General features: G+C 48.5%; 1 protein-coding gene across 1 annotated transcript in view; it reads right to left on the bottom strand.

Annotated features, from left to right (window-relative positions):
* Nucleotides 1-25,259, bottom strand: part of DNAH5 (dynein axonemal heavy chain 5) — a 4,235,244-nt gene that overhangs the window by 2,895,885 nt on the left and 1,314,100 nt on the right. The window contains exon 22 of the mRNA XM_069613779.1: nucleotides 23,118-23,254. Coding sequence (XP_069469880.1) covers nucleotides 23,118-23,254 — 137 coding nt within the window. The remainder of the gene's footprint in view (nucleotides 1-23,117; nucleotides 23,255-25,259) is intronic.

The following is a 25,259-nucleotide window of genomic DNA, read 5'->3' on the forward strand; positions in this document are numbered from 1 at the left end:
CCGGACACCCCTACGAAGCTGTTTAACTTTGCGTCCGCCTTGGGTTTGGGGGATGTATGGCGAGAGTTACACCCGGACACCAAGGGGTACTCCTTCCACTCTGGAGCCCACGGCTCCCTCTCCAGGATTGACTATCTCTTTGTCCCACACACAGATCTCTACAGGGCACTGGCAGCCGATTTTCTTCCCTGGGGCATCTCAGACCACTCACCCCTACTTGTGGAGATTCGCACACAAGGCGCGTCCCCCTCTAGAACATGGAGACTAAACAATTACTATCTGGGTTTCCCCGAGCTCGTTGACCATCTTACTGAAGTCTCCACTGAGTACTTCGAAATTAATGATAACGGAGAACAGGACTCGGTGGTGGTCTGGGAGGCCTATAAAACCATCTTGCGGGGCGCTTTGATCTCCTGGGTGGCGAGTAGGGGGCGAGAGAGACTCCAAGACATAGCGAAAGCAGAGGGCGAACTGACCCAATGTGAGAACAAACACATCCTTGGCCCATCTCCACAGACCCAGCTCTCCCTTTAAACGAGCCACCGAGCGGCTCCGAAACCTCTTATTAGACAACGCTAAACAAGCCCATTGGGACTCTCGAGCCAGAATCTATGAACATGGGGACAAAGCCGGCAGAATGCTAGCTTGGCTAGAGAAAAGGGATGAGGGACAACGTTGCGTTCGCGAGATTGTCACCCCACGGGGTGAAAGGTGCACATCGGACACAGAGATAGCCAAGGCCTTTGCCCAATTCTATGAAACACTTTATCGGGCCCCGACCTCGCGGCTGGACCCAACCCTCCTAAATGACATACTATTCCCAACTCTCTCAGTACAGCAAAGGGCAAGTCTGGACTCTGCCCTCTCGGAGACCGAGGTGGCCGAAGCACTAGCCCAACTGCAGACCGGGAAAACGCCGGGCCCGAATGGGTTCCCAGTTGAAACCTGGCAGAAGCTGGGGGGGGCCAACATTACATCTTCCCTCCATAAAATGTTATTGACCGCCCGGGAACAGGGCACCCTCCCGCAGAACCTCTGTAAGGCCACCATCGTGTCATCCCTAAACCTGATAAGCCCCAGGAGCAGTGTGCCTCCTATATGCCAATCTCGCTAATCAATCGCGATGTGTCACGCCCCCTCCCAGGCTCACTATTGCCAGACAGCCTCCCAAACACACATCTGCCACCCCTTCAAGCCCTGCACGCGTCATCCGACGTGTTCCCCATGATCCTCACCGCACTCAGCAACAGAACTACCAGGGACGCCTACCACCCTTCCTGCATTGGAATTTGCCATGGCGCTTCTCTCCGGGACGGCGCTCGCCCACGGGCGCTCGGAGACAGCGTTCATCCATAAACGCACGCAGCACTTCCGATCAGGTGATCGAACGCTGGCAGCAAGCGTCCAATCGCCGGCAGGCTCCCCGTGCAGCATCGAGGGTCACGTGACGCGGCTCCCGCGTTTCCCTCATGACTGCATCACATGACCACTTCACGCAGTCAAAAGGACAGGGGAAACGTGGAACTAACGCTTCACAGCTGCTTCTTGGAGTGCTGCACAGCGTTTTGGACCTCGTTAAGGATATTGGATTACATTGAGCACGGAACATTACACGGATTGATTTTGGATTTTTCCTACGGCTCAGGCGAACTTTGATCTTCAGGTATTACGACCTTTGGCTTTGCATAACTTTTGGAACTCTGGTTTCTGGACTTTGGTGATAGTTTTTCCTGGCTTCCGACCCTGGATTGTTAAACAGACTGTTCACGGATCTTCCTTTTGATACCTGACCTGCAGGTGTGTTCCACCAAGAGTGCCATCTCTGACCCCTTCTACTTCCTTTACCCCTTTAAGGTTTTCTGACCAGCACATCTGGGTAAGCCATTTTAGCACTCTTCCAGAATATCGCATTGTTATCATTGTGACTGTTTGACCTAATCATTCATTGCCTTACAGTGGTCAGGGGGTCCTTCCGGTGTTCCTGGTTCTAGCTTGACGGCACTCTACACCTGTGGCCTCAAGGATTGCATAGGTGGTGATTTCTGTCTTACCAGTGTGGTACTTGGGGACGGAGGTATCCTCATCTACACGACCATCAAGATCACAACAGACTGTGAAGCCTTTTGGTCGTCCAGATGGATACTTCCACCGGGGACAATGTGGCCGCTCTAATGCAAGCAGGACTGATATGGCTATGGCTACCACCGCGATCCACCACAGATTGGATGCCCTTCATAGTATCCAACACCCTTTGCCCGCTGATGCCGAATTCGGGGATGCTGCTTCCCAAAACCCTGTTCCTCCCGCAGCTCACCCAGCTCCCCCATTGCCCACTCCCGTGGTACTCCCAAGCCCCATTCCCCTGGCAGCCCCGGAAAGATACCAAGGAGACCCTAGGAAATATCGCACTTTCTTGAACCAGTGCAAGCTCCATTTTTTGTGCCGGCCCTTGGCATTTCCTGATTCCGTCAACAAGGCCGCTTCTCTGCTCTCACATTTGTCAGGAGTAGCAGCCACATGGGCGAACCCTTTGTTAGAGAGCGACCACCCAGCCCTATACAATTTTGACCTCTTGGTTAGTGAGATGGCAAAAGTCTTCGACACTAGATACAGGGCGCAATCCCAGGACTTAGAGCTTTTGGACCTCACTCAGGGCAGACAGACGCTTATAGAGTATATAACCCGCTTTAATCAACTGTCTGCGGAGACATCTTGGCCTGAAAACAAGAAGGCGGTTGTATTATATAGGGGTCTGAGTAGCGCCATGAAAGATGCCCTCTTAGTCGTGCCATCCCTTCCTGCTATCTATTCAGACCTAGTAGATCTGGCCCTACAGGTGGATGCCCGAAGGACTGAGCGTAGGGCAGAAGCAGGTCTTTCCAGTCATCAACCTCCCCCCTCGACTGACCCAACCCCTGAACCCATGCAAGTAGGCGGGATCCGTAGCCCCATCACCCATGCTGAACGGGAACGTAGACGTTCTGACAATGCTTGCTTCTATTGCGGCATCAGCGGCTACTACGTAAAGGAATGTCCCCGCCGACCTAAGAACAAAAATCCCGGTTTTCAGAAGGCTCGCCCTTGAGACCGGGGGTACGGGCGAGCATTCCACTAACCCCCTTTGATATCGCTTTTGGTCCCGTTAAACCAGTGGTGGTCCAGGCCATGCTGATCCCAGCCCGGGAACGCATGCATTCGGTTCACATTGTAATCAATTCAGGTGCCACTGGTTGTTTTATCGACATCACATTGGCCCAGCAGCTCAACCTACCATTGATCACCAAAGAACGTCCTGAACCAGTGCAGGCCGTGGATGGTACTTCCCTCGCTTCTGGCCCCATCAAGCAACAGACCGCTCCTCTAGAAGTGGTAATCCAAGGTATCCACAGAGAAACGATGGCCTTTGATCTTATCACTACCCCTCAGTTCGGGATCATCCTCGGGATACCTTGGCTAAAACAACACAATCCTTTGATTAACTGGAGTACCATCTGTCAGCATTACTGCCTGGTGGAGTTGGAGTCTTTGCCAAGTCCCGCAAGCGTTCTAGGAGCTGTGGCCTCTCTAAACTTGGAAGACAGTGGCTCCACAACCACTGCCACCGTGCCACATACGGTTGGGGCTGTCATAGCCGGGTTACCCTCAGTATACCAAGATTTTCATACGGTATTCAATAAGGCCTCAGCAGAGGGTCTACCGCCTCACAGGCCGTATGATTGCCCCATTGACTTAATGCAGGGCGCTCCGGTACCCAAGGGCCGCATCTACTCACTGTCCCAATCAGAAGAACAGGCCCTGAAGGACTATATCCAACAGGCCTTACGGTTAGGTCACATCCGTTCCTTCTCCTCCCCAGCAGCAAGCCCCATTTTCTTTGTTCCGAAGAAAGAGGGTGATCTACGCCCTTGCGTCGATTATCGGCGACTGAATTCTATCACCATCAAGAACAGATACCCCATTCCGCTCATCTCTACTCTACTGGACAGATTGTCTCACGCATCCATCTTCACAAAACTAGACTTACGTGGGGCTTACCATCTGATCCGTATGCGAGAAGGGGACGAGTGGAAGACGGCGTTTTTGCACCCGACAAGGTCTTTTTGAATATACGGTGATGCCCTTCGGGCTTTGCAACGCCCCAGCCACCTTCCAACATTTTATAAACGACGTGTTTAGTGATATCCTAGATGTATATGTGGTGATATATCTAGACGATATCCTGATTTTCTCCTCCACCATGGAAGAACATGTCACTCACGTCAGAGAAGGCTTGTCCCGCCTCCAAAAGAATGCACTGTTCGCTAAACCAGAAAAATGCCTGTTTCACGCCAATGAAGTTGAGTTCCTAAGATTCCGTATAACACCCGGGGGTCTGTCCATGAACCAATCAAAGGTCCGTGCTATCACGGACTGGCATGTCCTTGTTACTCTCAAACAACTACAGTCTTTCCTTGGTTTCGCAAACTTTTACTGGCCTTTTATCGCTGGATTCTCCTCCATTGTTGCCCCGTTGACCGCACTAACCAGCCCTCAGGTCCATTATCATTGGACACCGCAACATCAAACGGCGTTTGATACCCTGAAGGCAAGATTCACCACAGCCCCTGTTCTTCAACATCCCGATCCGGAACGCCCTTTTGTTTTGGAAGCTGACGCTTCATCATTTGCATTAGGTGCGGTACTCTCACAATCCTGCCCAACCACAGGTCGACTGCACCCCGTGGCCTACCATTCACGGAAGTTCACTTCATCTGAAATACACTATACCGTTACAGAGAAGGAACTATTGGCCATAAAAGACGCAATGCAGACTTGGCGGCATCATCTTCTGGGGGCTAAGCATCAAACCATCGTATATTCAGACCACAAGAACCTACAAGATCTGGCTTCCCTGAAATGCATGAACAGCCGCCAAGTACGCTGGCATCTGTTTTTTGCTGCATACGATTTTGTGATCAAGCACAGACCAGGGGTGGGTCATGGTAAAGCTGACGCTCTGTCCCGCTCCCCAAGGGGGGAGGTGGGAGTCCCTTCCTTTGTTTCCGAGTACGTTGTTAGAAGAAGGCCATGTTATCTGTGCCTGCACACCCTCGCCATCCATGTTAACCACCATACGCCACTGCGTTATCCATAATGATCATGCAGTCAATGAATGGGACCTTATTGTCCAGGACGGTTTGCCGTTCATACATGGGAAACTGTTCTTGCCCACAAGCGACACACGCAACCAGGCTCTGAACTGGTCGCATGACGCCGCGATCAATGGTCATCCAGGACAACCCGTACTCTGGATTTGTTGAAACGGTGGTGTTGGTGGCCATCGATGAGGCGGGATGTAGAGAACTACGTAAATACCTGCTCAGTGTGCGCCCAATGTAAATCCCGCAGGGGTCCCCCTCTAGGACTACTCCAGCCACTACCCATCCCTCAGAGACCATGGCATACGGTCTCGATGGCCCCGATTACGGACTTACCCCGCCTACAGGGTTATGATACCATTTGGGTGGTAGTGGACTCCTATACTAAGATGGCACGATTCATGCCCTGCACAGGGATTGCCACAGCACCTGCTCTGGCCCGGTTGTGTCATGATGCCTACCTCCAAGGAGCCAGGTCCGACCCAGCGACCCCAGAGGCAGGCATCATTTCCCCCAGGGGAGTGCCAGCGGGCCCAAGCTGGGGCCCTTTGGACGCAGTCCTGGTGCCTTAGGTGCCAGGCTCATGTTGGACCTCTGTCCTGGCGCCTTAGGCGCCAGGCTCATAAAGCTAGACATGTGTTCAAGTGTTTTAATGTGCACTTACCTGATGCAGACCATGCTGCCATATCCAGGCCCTCTTGAGGCCTGAATGGAACTACTTTACCTGTGGGACTACTTTACACCCGGGTGTGGTCAGGGAAGGATACATACCTGATCGGAGGAAGGATACACACTTGGGACTTCTTCCAAAGCTATTTGAACCACACCCGATCAGCAACTCACGCTTCGCGTTGTTCTGCTCCTCGCAGCTGGACGCTCACCGTGTCAGCTCCTGCATCTGGACTTCAGCCACGCCTGTCAGCATCCTGGGTCACCTGCAAAGGGAGACAAGAGACCTTACCAGCTAAATCTGCACCACGTAGACATCACACCGACGATCCTGAAAAGGAAGACATCATTTTTAAAAGCATTTCGTTACGATCGCTGCAGCGCTGCATTTCACTCACCTTTCCTGGGTGCCTCCATCTTCAGCAGCGATCATCCGGACACACAGCCACTTCCCAGAGCCTAGAGAAAAAGACAAGAATAAGAGGTGAGAGAAGGAAGGGAATAAGACTTACCTGTTGGGTCATTCCCATTTCATTTCGGGTCTTGCCGCTTTCAGGCATTTTCCGGACCCCGGCCCCTATGGGGAAAAAAGACAAAGACATTGAATGAGCGTATGCAAAGACAGTTCCCGAGCGCTCATCCAGAACTAACCTGCCATTTACTGGAACTGGAACTGCACGTTCCACTTCGGGTCGGCGGCATTTCTCCGGCATTCCGAACCCCGGCCCCTAAGGGGAAAAAAGACATAAGCATTAGCGCTTGCTGCAAAAAGACAATGAACATTATTATTAAGCTTGGACTTTTGAACTTGCAACAGAACTTTTACAGAGCCTTACCTGAATAGTCAAGCTTACCTGAACTCCCATCAATCCTCAATCCAGTGAAGTAACTGGGTTTCAACGCGCCCCTGCATCAGAAGCAGGATGGAGAGCTCATCCTTCCTGACCCTAAGGTGAGACTTCACGGGGAATCGTGGAAGGGTATTGTGGAGGGTTGGAAGAGAGTGGGAGGCTTGAGCATAACTCAGTCAGTAGGTAATACTCCCTTTTCACGCACAGGGGAATATTCCTGCGAGCCGGAGAAGCCAGAGTAGAGGGCCCTTTCTGTCCATCTTCAGAGTCCTGCGCTTCACCATTGAAGAAGCATCAGCACTCGAAGCCAGACCTGCCCCTCCTTGGGAATCAGGTGAGCGTTACAGAACGCGAAGCCTACCCACAATTTCCCACCCGGGCGCTATGGAGACTTCCGAGACTGACCAGCTGGCCCAGCTTTTGGGGGAATTACGGGCAGAGGTGCACTCAGCCCGCCAGGAGACTAACGCTCTCAAAAGAGAACTGATCTTATCCAAGGAAAGAACAGATGACCTAGCAAAAGGATCACATTGTTTCATCGAGGCCTGCACGGAGAGCTTAAGGATGTTCTAGCTCAGATAGTAAACCCACCCCCGGTCGGCGCAGACTACATTGACTTGGTGGTTCAACTTGATCACAGACTTCAAAATAGAAAAGCAGATGGGTTCAATTATGAAAAACGAGCACCGATCAAAACCCACGCTAACTCCAAGAGTACCGACGTATCTGAACCTATGCAAATCGGTGGTGTTAAAGGACCATTAACGCAGAAAGAACGAGAGAGAAGGCGGCAAATGCAACTTTGTCTGTATTGCGGGACTTCCGGTCACTTTCTTCGAAATTGTCCAGTTAAACCACTTAAGAAGGTGGTTGGAGCTACTGATAACGAATTAGTGACACCTGATTCGGGAAACGACCTAGCCCGGCAAGCGTTGGGGTCCGCTTGCCGAGCTTGAAAACTAACTCTTTGACCTTGCATTTTGTCATGCCAATGGTGCTCGTGGACCCAAAACAGCCTCAGCAGTTGCATGCTATAAAAGCATACATCGACAGTGGAGCTATTGGAAATTACATAGATCGTGAATTGGCTTCCAGGATTAAGCTTCCTCTCCGCCCGAAAGTAACCCAAGATGTCATTACTACAGTAGATGGAACCGAAATAGCCTCAGGGCCTGTAACGCATTCCACTGTTGAAGTGACACTGGTGGGTCAGGATGGACATCGGGAAGCAATCGTGTTTGATGTGATCAAGGCCCCACAATTTCAAGTAATTCTTGGAATTCCTTGGTTAGAAACACATAATCCCAGAATTGACTGGCGAGCAAAGAAGATAAGTTTTCCTGATTGTGAACCAACTTGTTATCCAAGAAATCCAGCTATGGGTCTAGCCTCAGCAACTTCCACCCCTGTACAGCTACCGTCAGAATACCAAGAATTCCAAGACGTTTTTCAGAAAGAACAGGCTAACACGTTACCTCCCCATCGGTCTTATGATTGCCAAATCGATCTGGTACCCAATGCTCAACTACCTTGTAGTAGGATTTATGCTCTTACGGAACCTGAGAACCTGCATTTGCGTCAGTATTTAGATCAGTACCTAGCCAATGGTTTTATTCGCCTGTCCAAGTCTCCTGTCTCTTCAGCTCTGTTCTTCGTGCCGAAAAAAGAAGGCGACCTTAGAACGTGTATAGACTATCGCGCCCTAAATCAAATAACGATTAAGAATCGTTATCCTCTGCCCTTGATCCCTGAGCTTATCGACCAGGTGAAAGACGCTTGTGTGTACACCAAGTTAGATCTCCGAGGAGCTTATCACCTGGTGCGCATAAAAGAAGGCGACGAATGGAAGACTGCATTCCGCACCAAGTTTGGGCTCTTCGAATATCAGGTGATGCCCTTCCGTTTGTGCAATGCACCTGCCGCCTTTCAGTACTTTATGAATGATGTTCTTCGGGAACTTATCGATGTCTGTGTCATTGTTTACAGTGACGACATCCTGGTGTACTCTTCTTCAGAATCTGATCACAGAAAACATGTTAGGGCAGTTCTTGAGAAACTGTGCCAGCACAGATTATTTGCAAAACTCGAAAAATGCGTTTTTCATACCACAGAAGTTGAGTTTCTCGGATTCATCCTGACACCTCAAGGAGTCCGAATGGACTCGCGAAAGGTGGACGCCATCCTCAAATGGCCATCTCGGTGAAGGGAGTTCAGAGCATGCTCGGCTTTGCCAATTTCTATCGAAGATTCATCCCGGAATTTTCCCGAACAGTCCAACCCATCACCGCTCTCCTAGAGAAAAACAAACGCTTCGAATGGACTCTTGAGGCCGAACAAGCCTTCCAGGACCTAAAAACCAAATTCACCTCTGCACCTGTATTGAAGCACCCGCACCCAGATCTCCCGTACATAGTGGAAACCGATGCATCCAGTTCGGCCATGGGAGCTGTCCTGTCGCAAAGAGACCCAAAAACTAACCAACTACACCCAGTGGCCTTTTGGTCCAGAAAATGTTCTCCTCCTGAAATCAACTACGCAATTACCGATAAAGAGTTACTGGCCATCAAATCTGCTTTCAAGGCTTGGCGTCACTACCTTCTCGGGGCAAGACACACCATCACCGTAATTATGGACCACAGAAACTTACAGTATTTAAAAACGGCCAAAGCTCAATCTTCACGACAACTCCGATGGGCTCTATTCTTTGCGGAATTTGATTTTGTTATTACCTATCGCCCTGGCTGCAAGAATGGAAAAGCGGACGCCTTATCCCGGATTGGCATGGAAGAACCTAATTCGAGCTTACAACCTGTGCCCATCATACCTGAGCAAAGAATCTTAGGCTTAACTTCATTGCAAACTATTGAGGATATCCAAACGCAAGTAAAACAACTTCTAGACTCTTCAACCTTACTGGAATGGAGTTAAAAGGGTCCTCATTACACCGTTAAGGATGACTTACCCTACTTCCTGGAGCGGTTGTTTCTGCCAAGTAAAGAATTGCAAGAACTTGTTATTGCCCATCATCATGAATCTTTAATGGAAGGACACCCTGGTATCGCTAAAACGGAGGAAAAAATCAAACGCCACTTCTGGTGGCCTTCTTGGAGAAAAGACAAAGTCTTTTGTACTGTCTTGTGGAATTTACGCCCAAAACAAGGCTCAAAAGAAAAGGCCAGCCGGCCTACTTCAACCCTTGGATATTCCACCGGCGCCATGGCACACCCTGTCAATGGACTTTATAACCGACCTGCCTCCTTGTGCTGGTTACAACACAATCCTTGTAATTGTGGACCTATTCTCCAAAATGGCCCACTTTATCCCTTTAAAGGGTTTGCCTTCAGCTTCTACCTTGGCCAAGGAATTCCTGGAGAATATAGTTCGCATACATGGTTTCCCTTCCATATTAGTCTCGGATCGTGGAAGTCAATTTATCTCACATTTTTGGAAGAAGTGTTGCCAACTAGCACAAATAGATGTGCGGTTATCCAACAGCCACCACCCCCAGACCGACGGACAAACCGAGAGAACCAATCAGACTCTCGAGCAATATCTTCGGTGCATGTTACACCAATCCGAGTTAAATTGGAAAGACATCCTTTGGATCGCAGAATATGCATACAACAATTCAGTGCATTCTGGAACCGGACAAACCCCCTTTTATACTTTGTATGGTCACCATCCTCGGACCTCTGACCTAGATCCACCTCTGACCCTGGAAATGCCCGCAGTAAATCATCTGCATTCCACAATAACCCGAGCCTTCAAAGAAGCTACAACTCATTTACAGCAAGCCAAGAAAAAGTATAAAGAAAACGCTGATTTGCACCGAAGTAAAACTCCTCCTTACCAAGTAGGAGACCAGGTATGGCTAGCAACTAAACATTTACCCCTCAAGGGCCCGCGAACCTTCAATCCCAGATTCATAGGACCTTATCCCATCAAAGCTATAATCAACCCAGTGGCCTTTAAACTGGATCTACCGTCCAACATGCGTATTCATCCAGTTTTTCATGCATCACTTTTGAAGCGAGTACAACCAGGAACCCGATTGTCCAAGCCTCCAGATCCAGTTCAAATTGAAGGGGAATTAGAATTCGAAGTTAAAGACATTTTAGACTCCAAGGTGGTAAAGTCGAAACTCTTCTATCTTGTTGACTGGAAGGGATATGGACCTCAGGAGAGATCGTGGGAGCCTAGTAACCATGTCCATGCACCTCGATTAGTACAAAGGTTTCACCTGAGATTTCCGAACAAACCCAAACCCCCGGAGGGAAGAACCTTGGGAGGGGCCTTGAGGGGGGGTACTGTCATGATGCCTACCTCCAAGGAGCCAGGTCCGACCCAGCGACCCCAGAGGCAGGCATCATTTCCCCCAGGGGAGTGCCAGCGGGCCCAAGCTGTGGCCCTTTGGACGCAGTCCTGGCGCCTTAGGCGCCAGGCTCATGTTGGACCTCTGTCCTGGCGCCTTAGGCGCCAGGCTCATAAAGCTATACATGTGTTCAAGTGTTTTAATGTGCACTTACCTGATGCAGACCATGCTGCCACATCCAGGCCCTCTTGAGGCCTGAATGGAACTACTTTACCTGTCGGACTACTTTACAGCCGGGTGTGGTCAGGGAAGGATACATACCTGATCGGAGGAAGGATACACACTTGGGACTTCTTCCAAAGCTATTTAAACCACACCCGATCAGCAACTCACGCTTCGCGTTGTTCTGCTCCTCGCAGCTGGACGCTCACCTTGTCAGCTCCTGCATCTGGACTTCAGCCACGCCTGTCAGCATCCTGGGTCACCTGCAAAGGGAGACAAGAGACCTTACCAGCTAAATCTGCACCACGGAGACATCACACCGACGATCCTGAAAAGGAAGACATCATTTTTAAAAGCATTTCGTTACGATCGCTGCAGCGCTGCATTTCACTCACCTTTCCTGGGTGCCTCCATCTTCAGCAGCGATCATCCGGATACACAGCCACTTCCCAGAGCCTAGAGAAAAAGACAAGAATAAGAGGTGAGAGAAGGAAGGGAATAAGACTTAACTGTTGGGTCATTCCCATTTCATTTCGGGTCTTGCCGCTTTCAGGCATTTTCCGGACCCCGGCCCCTATGGGGAAAAAAGACAAAGACATTGAATGAGCGTATGCAAAGACAGTTCCCGAGCGCTCATCCAGAACTAACCTGCCATTTACTGGAACTGGAACTGCACGTTCCACTTCGGGTCAGCGCCATATCTCCGGCATTCCGAACCCCGGCCCCTAAGGGGAAAAGAGACATAAGCATTAGCGCTTGCTGCAAAAAGACAATGAACATTATTATTAAGCTTGGACTTTTGAACTTGCAACAGAACTTTTACAGAGCCTTACCTGAATAGTCAAGCTTACCTGAACTCCCATCAATCCTCAATCCAGTGAAGTAACTGGGTTTCAACGCGCCCCTGCATCAGAAGCAGGATGGAGAGCTCATCCTTCCTGACCCTAAGGTGAGACTTCACGGGGAATCGTGGAAGGGTATCGTGGAGGGTTGGAAGAGAGTGGGAGGCTTGAGCATAACTCAGTCAGTAGGTAATACTCCCTTTTCACGCACAGGGGAATATTCCTGCGAGCGGGAGAAGCCAGAGTAGAGGGCCCTTCCTGTCCATCTTCAGAGTCCTGCGCTTCACCATTGAAGAAGCATCGGCACTCGAAGCCAGACCTGCGCCTCCGTGGGAATCAGGTGAGCGTTACAGGTTGTTTTTCAAATCCATCTTTTGTCTCTTTGGCTTGCCACAGGTCATAGTGTCTGACTGGGGTACCCAGCTCACTTCTCGTTTTTGGCGGGCGTTGACCAAATTGCTTATCATTGATGTACGGTTCTCTTCCGCTTACCACCCAGAGAGCGATGGTCAGACAGAAAGGGTGAACCAGTCCCTAGAACAGTACTTACGCTGCCTTACCCTCCAAAATCAGGATACATGGATTAATCTCTTACACATGGCGGAATTCGCCTACAATAATGCTCTACACTCTCCGACTGGCTTCTCCCCTTTCTATTGCCTTTATGGCCAACATCCTCGTACCTTTCCTCTCCCGGATTTCACGCCTACAGTCACCCCTGCTGCCAATGCTTGTGCCCGCGATCTTGTCGCTGTTCACGCCCAGACTCTTATACATTCGCGGGAGTCTCAGGTTTCCATGAAGAATACAGCCGACAAGAAACGGTTGGTTGCTCCTGAGTACTGGGTGGGGGATCGGGTGTGGTTGTCTTCCCGACATTTGCATATTCCTGGTTCCCGTAAGCTGCTCCCTCGTTTTGTTGGTCCTTACCGTATCTCCAGAATCATCAACCCGGTGGCCTTTCGCCTCTCTGTTCCCGCCACCTGGCAGATCGATCCAGTGTTTCACTCCTCCTTGCTTAAACCCTGCCCTGAACCTACCCGTGTTGTTGCCCCTCCTGCTCCTGTTTCGGTGTCATCCCCTGACGAGTTTGAGGTCAGTGCTATCTTGGGTTCCCGTTTCTGTAGGTGTCGGTTGCAGTACCTAGTGGAGTGGTTGGGCTATGGTCCTGAGGATCGCTCTTGGGTTTCTTCTCGGGATGTACGGGCTCCGCTCTTAGTTGCTCGTTTTCATCGGGACCATCCGTCCAGCCCACGGGGTTGTGGGCCGTAGGGGGGGACTCTGTCACGCCTCCTCCCAGGCTCACCATTGCCAGACAGCCTCCCAAACACACATCTGCCACCCCTTCAAGCCCTGCACGCGTCATCCGGCGTGTTCCCCATGATCCTCACCGCACTCAGCAACAGAACTACCAGGGACGCCTACGACCCTTCCTGCATTGGAATTTGCCATGGCGCTTCTCTCCGGGACGGCACTCGCCCAAGGGCGCTCGGAGACAGCGTTCATCGATAAACGCACAGAGCACTTCCTATCAGTTGATTGAACGCCGGCAGCAAGCGTCCAATCGCCGGCAGGCTCCCTGTGCAGCATCGAGGGTCACGTGACGCGGCTCCCGCATTTCCCTCGTGACTGCATCACATGACCACTTCACGCAGTCAAAAGGACAGGGGAAAGGCGGAACTAATGCTTCACAGCTGCTTCTTGGAGTGCTGCATGGCGTTTTGGACCTCGTTAAGGATATTGGATTACATTGACCACGGAACGTTACACGGATTGATTTTGGATTTTTCCTACGGCTCAGGCAAACTTTGATCTTCAGGTATTACAACCTTTGGCTTTGCATAACTTTTGGAACTCTGGTTTCTGGACTTTGGTGATAGTTTTTCCTGGCTTCCGACCCTGGATTGTTAAACGGACTGTTCACGGATCTTCCTTTTGATACCTGACCTGCAGATGTGTTCCACCAAGAGTGCCATCTCTGACCCCTTCTACTTCCTTTACCCCTTCAAGGTTTTCTGACCAGCACATCTGGGTAAGCCATTTTAGCACTCTTCCAGAATATTGCATTGTTATCATTGTGACTGTGACCTAATCATTCATTGCCTTACAGTGGTCAGGGGGTCCTTCTGGTGTTCCTGGTTCCAGCTTGACGGCACTCTACACCTGTGGTCTCAAGGATTGCATTGGTAGTGATTTCTTTCTTACCAGTGTGGTACTTGGGGACGGAGGTATCCTCATCTACACGACCATCAAGATCACAACACGATGCTAAGGTCCTCGCCAAGCTCCTAGCCAACAGGTTACAACCGGTAGCTGATGCCCTAATACACCCGGACCAATGTGGCTTTATGCCACACAAATCGACCCGAATGAATCTGCGTCAACTTCACTTGGCGCTAGAGAGGGCTCCCACCATTAACAACCCGCTTGCTCTTCTAGCAATCGACATTGAGAAGGCTTTCAATTCGGTCCGATGGGATGGCCTCTGGGAGATCATGGAACGCATGGGCTTCGGGGAGGGGTTCCTGAGATGGGTGAAGCTGCTGTACACAAATATCCGGGCGGAGGTCAAGGTGAATGGGTGGACCTCTCGCTCCTTCCGATTGGGCAGGGGTACACGGCAGGGGTGCCCCCTCTCCCCCCTTCTCTTCGCTCTCGCGATAGAGCCATTGGCCATATGGCTTCGCAGAGCACATCCTGGGTGGGATTCAGGTGGCCAGAGGGACACGAAGACCGGATATCCCTATACGCGGACGACCTCCTGATATACCTGGGAGAGCCCGTCCAAACCTGCCCCATATTGACCCAGATGCTTGTCCAATACGGGGAATTTAGCGGTCTAAGGATCAACTGGAAGAAATCTGTTTTCTTCCCGGTGAAAGGAGGGGGTCAGCCCGACCCATCTGAATGCCCCTACCACATAGAACAGCTTGGCTTCCGATACCTTGGGATCTGGATAACAACAGATCTTACCAGTTATAGCATGCATAATCTCAAACCAATCGTGGACCGATTCTCTAATGATGTACAACATTGGAAGCTTCTCCCCTGACCCTCATGGGTAGAGCCGCCCTTTTTAAAATGTTAGCTCTCCCGCAATTCCTTTATGTCCTTCAAAACGCCCTGTTGCAGATCCTGGGGGCTGAATTTGGCCAGGTGGAAACCCTCCTTAGGGAGCTCCTATGGGGCGGAGGACAAGCGCGCATAGCCCTGGCCACACTTCAGAGGTCGGTCTGGGAGGGTGGGATCGGAGTGCCCCGCCTTCAGACCTAATATTGGGCCTCCCAACTGGTGGTGGTCAATGACCTACTGCACGGAGACCGGGAACTACCCCATATCAAAGCCGATGTGGGAGCCATGCACGACACCGATCGTTTGCAGCTATTGTATCAAGCCCCCCCTAGACCCTCCCCACTAACAAGGAAGGCACAGATTATTACCACTTGGAGGAAAGTACACAAGTTTGTGGGGCGGGGGAACAAAATATCAGCGGCGCAACCCCCTTGGCGAAACACCAACCTGAGGGAAATTGCGAAACTCGAACCTTGGCCGTGCTGGGTGAGAGCTGGGATTCAGAAAGTGGGGGATGGCTTGAAAGATGGGAATCTTGCCCCGTTTGCAGACCTACAACGCAGATTCCAGCTCCCAGACACTGATAGATACCATCACATGCAAATGTCACACGCCCTAAGAGTCCACATATTGACAGAGGACAATATCCCGGAGTGCTCACCTATTGAACGCAACATTTTGCCTGAATATATCCCCTCCAAATGCACATCCATTCTCTATAATGCCATCACATCCTTCGCAACTCCTGAGCTGACCAGTCTAAAGACCAAGTGGGAAATGGATGTAGGGGATTTCGACCCAGAGGACTGGATCCGGGTACCAATGCACCCACGGGAAGCCGCCATCTCCTCGAGACTCAGACTAGTGCAACTTAAAATACTGCATAGCGTGTACTATCCTAGAACTGCACTCTTTGGGTGGAAAAAAGCGACAAACCCGAACTGTCTCAGATGTGGGGATGAGGAGGGGACCTTCTTCCACATTCTGTGGTCCTGTCCCTGCATCCACATTTTCTGGGAGGCCTGTTGTCGGGAACTGGCCCGGATACTCTCCAAAACAATAGAAATGGACCCGAAGGTCCTAATCCTGGGAGTACCAGGGGAGCATGAACTGAATAAATGGGAAGAACTGCTACTGCATACGGCGGCCGCCCTAATGAAGCGCAATATTGCACAAAAATGGGGAGTCCCGGAGTCTCCGACACCGGAGCAATGGGCACTGGACATGGACACATGTGCTATGATCGAAAGACGGATCTATAACGCAAGAGGCTGTCCCAACAAAGCCTCTAAAATATGGGTGGCATGGGAGGAGGGGGGGCCCTGATGTATATGCACTCGGGGGATGTTACTCTGAACACTTACACTGTGAACTGTAGTCGTATTCCATGAGAATGGTGATGCAAGACATACTACTACTGTAAAACGGGCCGTGTTGGCCCCATTGGATGTAGCTGCCTCTTCCTTCTTTTGTTCCTCCCCTTTGGTTTTGGTTGTTTTGTCTATGTTATAACCAATTGATAATTTAAAAAAAATGTATCCAAAAAAAACCATGCACTTCACACGTCAGAAACCAGAGACTAGCATCTAGACTCCATCTTGAGACGCGCCTCCAGGGCCGTTATCCTAACTCCAAACTCCCACGACCAGTCAACGACCACATTCCTACACACATCCCAACCTCAGTACCAGCTACGAATTTAAACCCATCACCGCCTCTGACTACATGCCATATAAAGGCAAACAATAAGAAGCTCATTGGTGCCCTGATTAATGCCCGATTCCTCTCGCCACATGCCCTTTTATATTGCTGACATGATTACTTCTGGGAACTTACACTTTTTGGCCATCACCGAAACTTGGTTACATATTGCTTCCGGACCTTCACTTTCACTTACAGTTCCAGACAACTATTCCATCATTAGATAAGACAGGGACTCCAAACAATCCAAGGGTGGAGGAATAGCCGTCATCTTCAAAAGCTCACTGGAATTTAGGATGATGCCAAACATCCAGATTCCATCTGCTGAACTTCTATCCTTCAAGCTACCCATCTCCCACAACCAAACTATAACAGCACATCTCCTATATAGGCCCCCTGACCCCATTACCTCATTTATTGATGATATATCGTTCATTCATTCTTGCCTCTAGCACCAAGCCCAACTCGCAAATCCTTCTACTTGGCGACTTTAATTTAGGCTACCAAGATGTGAATGATCCCAAAGCCATTAACCTCCTAAACATTCTAAATTACTTTGGCCTCACCCAACACATCAAAGAGGCCACTCATATCAAAGGCTGCACTCTCGATTGGGGTGCTGACCTAAACTGCAAGCTCAACTTGATCTCTGTGATTCCATGCCTTTGGTCAGACCACTACAAAAAAACCTTTGCAATTAACTCCAGTCCTCAAATCTGCAAACCCAATCTAGCCCCTGCTACTCAAACCGGTAATAAGAAGGACATCTCGATTGAGAAACTTCTTCCAATCACCCTTCCTCTACTAAATACCTCTCTGACCACCAGCTCAGACCCCACAGTTTTAGTGGATATTTATAGCCAGACTATGCTCAAAGCCCTAGATACTATCCCACCGCTAAAATTGCGTAAACAGAAACCTCGTTCTCATCTGAACTCCTGGTTCACCCCCCATCTTAGAGACTTACGCAAAGAAAAAAGAAAGGCTGAGTCCCTTTGGAAAAATATACCTTCCTTTGTTAACAAAAACAACCTAACTCTGGCCTCATCCACTAATAAAGCTGCTATTCTTGTAGCCAAAAAAGATGTCTACAACAAACGTATCATGCAGGCCCAATCAAACATGAAGGAACTTTTTAAGATCCTCAAGGAACTAGAGTCCCCTGTTGCCCCTCTGGTGACTTGCTCCCCTGACGCTGCCTGGTGTACGAATATTCAAAAGGCACTTTTAGATAAAATTGCCATACTGCAAGCGAAAATAAATGCTAAAAAGAACAACCTAACCCATTTTACCTTGAACACACCATCGTTTAACCTCCCAGTCCCTACACGCCCACTAAAACCTTTCAGCTTCTCTCCGCTATCCATTGAGGAAGTGGAAAATATTATCAAAAAGCTTAAACCATCAAACTGTCAAGGTGAAACCCACCCTGCACCTATCATCAAGGAAGCTGCGCATGACCTTGTGCCTTTTATCACTACTTTTATAAATGCCTCCTTCAGATCGGGCATTGTCCCAGATAACCTTAAGGATGCTTGGGTTATCCAATTAATCAAAAAACCATCCCTTAACCCAAGCAACCCCACCAATTATAGGCCTATTACTACAGTACCATACCTTCGAAACATTCTGGACCGCGCTGCATACTTGCAAATTCAGGACTATCTCGAATCAAACCAATTACTTGGTCTCCGTCATTCTGGCTTCCGTCCTAGACATGGCACAGACACTGCCCCGATTGACTTAAAAACTCAAATTGATGACCTAAAAGATAAGGGCAAGTTGGCACTCCTCCTCTTGCTCGATCTGTCAGCGGCATTCGACTTAGTTGATCATAAAATTCTCTGCCACCATCTCAAAATTGCTGCGCACTTTTCGGACTCAGCGTCGTCTTGGATTAGTTCCTTTTTAGCAAATAGAACTATGAGGGTCTTCTCTCCTCTAGCCTTTTCAGAACCTGCTCCTGTCCCTTGTGGAGTCCCTCATGTTTCTTGCGTCTCTCCCACATTATACAATGTGTTTACCAAGCCACTCTTTGACATACTTGACTATCTGGGTGTCTCTTACACCAACTACGCTGACGACACCCAGATACTCATCCCTATCTCTGGTGACTTTGCTCTTGACGCAAAGGCACTTAATGATGTCTATTCAATCATCCAGGCTTGGATGGCTCATCATGGGCTTTGCCTCAAAGATGAGAAAACGGAGCTACTCATCCTTAGATCGCATTCCAAATTAGCCAAACTTGACCCAGCCTACAAATCATTCACCATAGACGGCAACATCATTAAAGTGTCGAACGCAGCAAAAACTCTAGGCATTTATCTCGACGCAACTCTATCTCTAACTAGACAAACAAATGCTGTAGCCTCTGCCTCGTCCTACACTTGTAAACTCATCAAAGCATGCAGACCCTTCCTCAACACTGAGAACTGCATCATCCTAGCTAGAACACTAATCATGGCAAAAATAGACTATTGTAACGCTCTCTACCTAGGGACCAGTCAAAAAAACATTGACAAGTTACAAGTTACACAAAACAATCCCATCAGGGCGGCCCTCAACATCCCAAGAAGATCTCCCATCTCAGACATCAAACGCAACCTTCATTGGCTCCCCGTTGTGCAATGAATTTCGCTTAAAACCTTAGCCTTAACCTACAAGGCTCAGAACAACCTGGCACCAGCTTATCTGACTAGCTGTTTCTCGCAGCATGTCACGAGCAGACCGCTGAGATCAGCCTATGTCAACACACTCTCTATACCTAGATTTAAGCTGCAGTCTGTTGGGGGATCAAGTTTCCCAGTCCTCGCAGCTAAACTCTGGAACACCACCCTTTCCACACTCAGATCAGAACCTATGTTCCACTCCTTCAAAACCAAAACCAAACTTTGGCTTCACAAGCTTGATGAGCCCACTACACTTTCACTATAGGTGCTCACCTTTAACTACATTAGCACTTCCTACCCCTTTCTAATCCTCTATTTTATCTCTACCTCTTTCTCATCCGCATCCCTTATATCAGCTTTTAGTATCCTTCATATGTTTCTGGAGTAATTATGTGTAACGTGCACCGTTATGTTTTTAAGTTCTGTTTTTTTAATTTTATTGTGTTATGCCTGCCTGTAACCTGTACATTTTATTGTATCATCTTCGTTAAGACTGTTCCCCTGGGGGAACAGGTTATGCCTGCCTGTAACCACCTTCTTGTAACTACGCGCCCAGATGCCTCATGGCAAGGTTGCGCTCTACAAATAAATAAATACAAATACAAAAATAAATACAAATACCCTCTCTGGAGTATGAAATAACTGGTGTCAAAAGCCATTGGGGGAGGTGGTTGTCAATGTTTATAGTTGTGTCACTTGAGTTATCCTCTCCTTTTTTTACCCCTTCTTGACCAGCCGGGTCCCATGTTGCTAGTCCCCCTCATCAGTTTTGTCATGCCCACAGGTGTTTCAGGGGATATTTGGGGCCTCATTCCTCACCTATGCGTGCATACCTAGTGTGTGCAGACTTTAGGCTTTGCCTCAGGGCTCCTCAACTCTGTGTCTCTGTGCGGCTTCAAACTTGGTATGGGTGAGAAATTGCCCCCCATTGTCAGCAGTGTTGCTGCTTCCTCTGAGGTCCTCACAGGCTGGAGCAGTCATGGCAGAGCTACGGGTGTCGGTATGGCCTACCGCACTGTTCACATTACGTTGTGTGCAGTCATCCACAGTATCAACATAGTCTCACATCCACACCGCTCATGTTGGTGGTCTCATCACTGGCTCCACAGTCCCTCCCGGGTCACCTGTATCTCTCTCAATGGCTGGCAGATTGACCATTGAGGCGCTGCACTGTATCCCTCAAAGCGGGTCAGTGCCACGCAGTCCGCCAGCCTCCAATCAGGGCCTTTCACTGCCTTGCCTCTGAGAGCCGCTGACAGCCCCTCAGATGTGGAGATCAGGTCCTCTGTCCCTTAGACTTCCCTTCGACTAGGTGGGTTGCAATGGGGCTACGGTTGTCGGCTCGATGTACTGGAGCTCAGTATTCCTTGTCCTCTCTGGTCGCCATCTTGACTCTTGGGGGTAAAGGATAGGGGAGGTTGGTGACAGGGTAATTGGTTGTGGGTGGGTTAGATGGGGTGGTGTTGTGGTATCACCTCCATTTAAAAAACAGATTGGATGAAAACGATCATGGGAAAAAATGCACGAGTTTTGCAAATGAGGAAAGTGACTTAGTTAAAAACACGTACAACCGTATCAACAGTACTTTCACCAGTGCTAATAGAAATAGAGGGGCTCCTGAAAAAGGTTCAGCGAAAGAAATGTGATGCACTTATGAATGATATGATGCTCTGTACAACAAGCGACAAATAACGTTGCCTGATATCAACGCCTGTAACCACACAGGCATATTGCTCCGAGACGCTTTCTTAATGAGCCATGTGATGAATGAATTTTAAGCACTGAGGCTTGTGAGAAAATGAGAAGACAACAACATAAAGGAAATCTGTAAAAACCTACCTTTTTAGTTGAATTAATGGCTGTACTCAGCACAGATGCGAGTTTAGCGATCTCTTTGTTCTCAGAAACACTCTTGAAATAATTCTTGCACAGCACAGAAGGTTCCACTTTAATAGATGCAATATCAGAAGAACCTTCTGGAAACCCAAAAATGTTCCACTCCTTCAAAACCAAAACCAAACTTTGGCTTCACAAGCTTGATGAGCCTACTACACTTTCACTATAGGTGCTCACCTTTAACTACATTAGCACTTCCTACCCCTTTCTAATCCTCTATTTTATCTCTACCTCTTTCTCATCCGCATCCCTTATATCAGCTTTTAGTATCCTTCATATGTTTCTGGAGTAATTATGTGTAACGTGCACCGTTATGTTTTTAAGTTCTGTTTTTTTAATTTTATTGTGTTATGCCTGCCTGTAACCTGTACATTTTATTGTATCATCTTCGTTAAGACTGTTCCCCTGGGGGAACAGGTTATGCCTGCCTGTAACCACCTTCTTGTAACTACGCGCCCAGATGCCTCATGGCAAGGTTGCGCTCTACAAATAAATAAATACAAATACAAAAATAAATACAAATACCCTCTCTGGAGTATGAAATAACTGGTGTCAAAAGCCATTGGGGGAGGTGGTTGTCAATGTTTATAGTTGTGTCACTTGAGTTATCCTCTCCTTTTTTTACCCCTTCTTGACCAGCCGGGTCCCATGTTGCTAGTCCCCCTCATCAGTTTTGTCATGCCCACAGGTGTTTCAGGGGATATTTGGGGCCTCATTCCTCACCTATGCGTGCATACCTAGTGTGTGCAGACTTTAGGCTTTGCCTCAGGGCTCCTCAACTCTGTGTCTCTGTGCGGCTTCAAACTTGGTATGGGTGAGAAATCGCCCCCCATTGTCAGCAGTGTTGCTGCTTCCTCTGAGGTCCTCACAGGCTGGAGCAGTCATGGCAGAGCTACGGGTGTCGGTATGGCCTACCGCACTGTTCACATTACGTTGTGTGCAGTCATCCACAGTATCAACATAGTCTCACATCCACACCGCTCATGTTGGTGGTCTCATCACTGGCTCCACGGTCCCTCCCGGGTCACCTGTATCTCTCTCAATGGCTGGCAGATTGACCATTGAGGCGCTGCACTGTATCCCTCAAAGCGGGTCAGTGCCACGCAGTCCGCCAGCCTCCAATCAGGGCCTTTCACTGCCTTGCCTCTGAGAGCCGCTGACAGCCCCTCAGATGTGGAGATCAGGTCCTCTGTCCCTTAGACTTCCCTTCGACTAGGTGGGTTGCAATGGGGCTACGGTTGTCGGCTCGATGTACTGGAGCTCAGTATTCCTTGTCCTCTCTGGTCGCCATCTTGACTCTTGGGGGTAAAGGATAGGGGAGGTTGGTGACAGGGTAATTGGTTGTGGGTGGGTTAGATGGGGTGGTGTTGTGGTATCACCTCCATTTAAAAAACAGATTGGATGAAAACGATCATGGGAAAAAATGCACGAGTTTTGCAAATGAGGAAAGTGACTTAGTTAAAAACACGTACAACCGTATCAACAGTACTTTCACCAGTGCTAATAGAAATAGAGGGGCTCCTGAAAAAGGTTCAGCGAAAGAAATGTGATGCACTTATGAATGATATGATGCTCTGTACAACAAGCGACAAATAACGTTGCCTGATATCAACGCCTGTAACCACACAGGCATATGCTCCGAGACGCTTTCTTAATGAGCCATGTGATGAATGAATTTTAAGCACTGAGGCTTGTGAGAAAATGAGAAGACAACAACATAAAGGAAATCTGTAAAAACCTACCTTTTTAGTTGAATTAATGGCTGTACTCAGCACAGATGCGAGTTTAGCGATCTCTTTGTTCTCAGAAACACTCTTGAAATAATTCTTGCACAGCACAGAAGGTTCCACTTTAATAGATGCAATATCAGAAGAACCTTCTGGAAACCCAAAAATCATTTGTCAGTAAGCAATAAATACACCACAATAAAGTCATTTTTACTTTACATTCCATTGTAACCATCAAAGGATTTATAATTAAAGAAATAGACATGTTAATCCATTCAATCGAATTCACCAACTTGATTCACATAGAACTATCCATCATGGTGCAGACAGTAATAATAGACTGTTAAATCAAAAAGATAAAATGAATAACAAAATTATAGACAAATAAATAATTCTATACATGGATATAAACTTATATCAACACCACAAGTATTAATTATAAAACACATCATGAGCTCAGTCTAAAGCCTATCTGTTCTTGTAAGGTTTAGTCAATATCATCCTAGTTTTAATACCATATGGGATACATTACTCACCGTAATCGTATTTCTGATGCTTGTATCTGCTTAGATTCACATGCTGTGCATAGGCCGACATCTAGTGGAAGCTGCGGAGTATTAGTTTGTTTTTCGAAACTCGAAAATGGGCGTCGACACAGGCGTGCCAGTAATACTATCCCTAGTGTGACGTCCACTGTACCCAAGATCCCTCACGCGTCTAGGATCCTCAGATTGTATTTTTTCTGACATGAGGTAGCATGAGGAGTAGCGTGAGTACAGATAATCCAAGCATATAGACAGAAAGGTAAGACTACAAGCAATCATGCGCCTTCTCTCAGAGGGGAGGAAGGGTGGGTCGCATGTGAATCTAAGCAGATACAAGCATCAGAAATACGATTACGATGAGTAATGTATCCCTTCTGAGGCTTGTGGAATCTGCTTAGATCACATGCTGTGCATAGATTAGCGAGCAGTACCTGAAGAAGGAGGTGGGATGTGAGAAGGGTCATGAGCAAATAAGTGTCTTAGAACCGCTTGTCCCACTTGTGTATCTGCCTTGGAATGGGTGTCAATGCAGTAATGCTTAGTAAAAGTGTGAATAGAGCTTCAAGTAGCTGCTTTGCAAATGGTGTCAAGGGGTATTTATTTATTTAATTTATTTATTTATTTTACATTTGCAATGAAAGCCAGAGTGGCCCCAATGCCTATAGTAGAGTGGGCTCTTGGCGTGAAAGGCAGAGTTCTTTCAGAGAGTGAGTAACACAGCTGGATACAGTTAATAATCCACTTCGAGATGGCACCTTTAGAGACGCGATCCCCCTCTCTGCCTGTAGCTACGGAGACAAACAGTTGATCTGTTTTTCTTAGCGGTCTGGTTTTATTTACATAGTAGAGGACCGCCCTACGCACATCTAGGGTGTGTAGTTTCACCTCAGCCGAGCTTTGCGGGTCCTGGAAGAAAGCAGGAAGCTCGATGGACTGGTTTACATGGAATTTTTATATAAATTTAGGTGAGAACCTAGGGTGTGTGCGTAAAACCAGTTTGTCTTTATGGACAGTAAAGAAGGGATCCTGCACTGACAGAGCCTGAATTTCACTGACCCTTCTTATAGAAGTAATAGCTACTAAGAAGGCCGTTTTATAAGTCAGGTGTTTGAGACTGCTTTTATGCATGGGTTCGAAAGGGGGGCCCATGAGCTTGGCTAGCACCACATTAAGGTCCCACCCTGGTGGTGGGTTTGAAATAGGAGGGTGAAGTCTCTTTACTCCTTCCATGAAGGCTTTAACTACTGGTACTTTCCACCACAAAACCTTGCTATGGGAAGTGGTGTAAGCCGACAGGGCTGCCAGGTGTATTTTCAGTGAGTTAAAAACCAATCCTGCATCTAGCAGGTGGAGCATGTATGTAACAATAGTGGAAGGAGTGCAATCAACCGGGTTGATTTGTCTACTCTGGCACCAGATAACGAACCTCTTTCACTTGTCAAAGTAACAGTGCCTTGTGTTTGGTTTCCTAGATTCCTTTAGGATGTCCATACACCTCTGTGGCAAATTGAGATGTCCAAACTCTATGACCTCAGGAGCCATGCTGCCAGGTTCATTGAGTTGGGTTGCTGGTGCACTGTTTGACCTTGGTGCTGGGACAGTAGGTTGTACC

Source organism: Ambystoma mexicanum, chromosome 5p (assembly GCF_040938575.1).
Source record: "Ambystoma mexicanum isolate Mex_15411 chromosome 5p, UKY_AmexF1_1, whole genome shotgun sequence".
NCBI classification, from domain to species: domain Eukaryota; kingdom Metazoa; phylum Chordata; class Amphibia; order Caudata; family Ambystomatidae; genus Ambystoma; species Ambystoma mexicanum.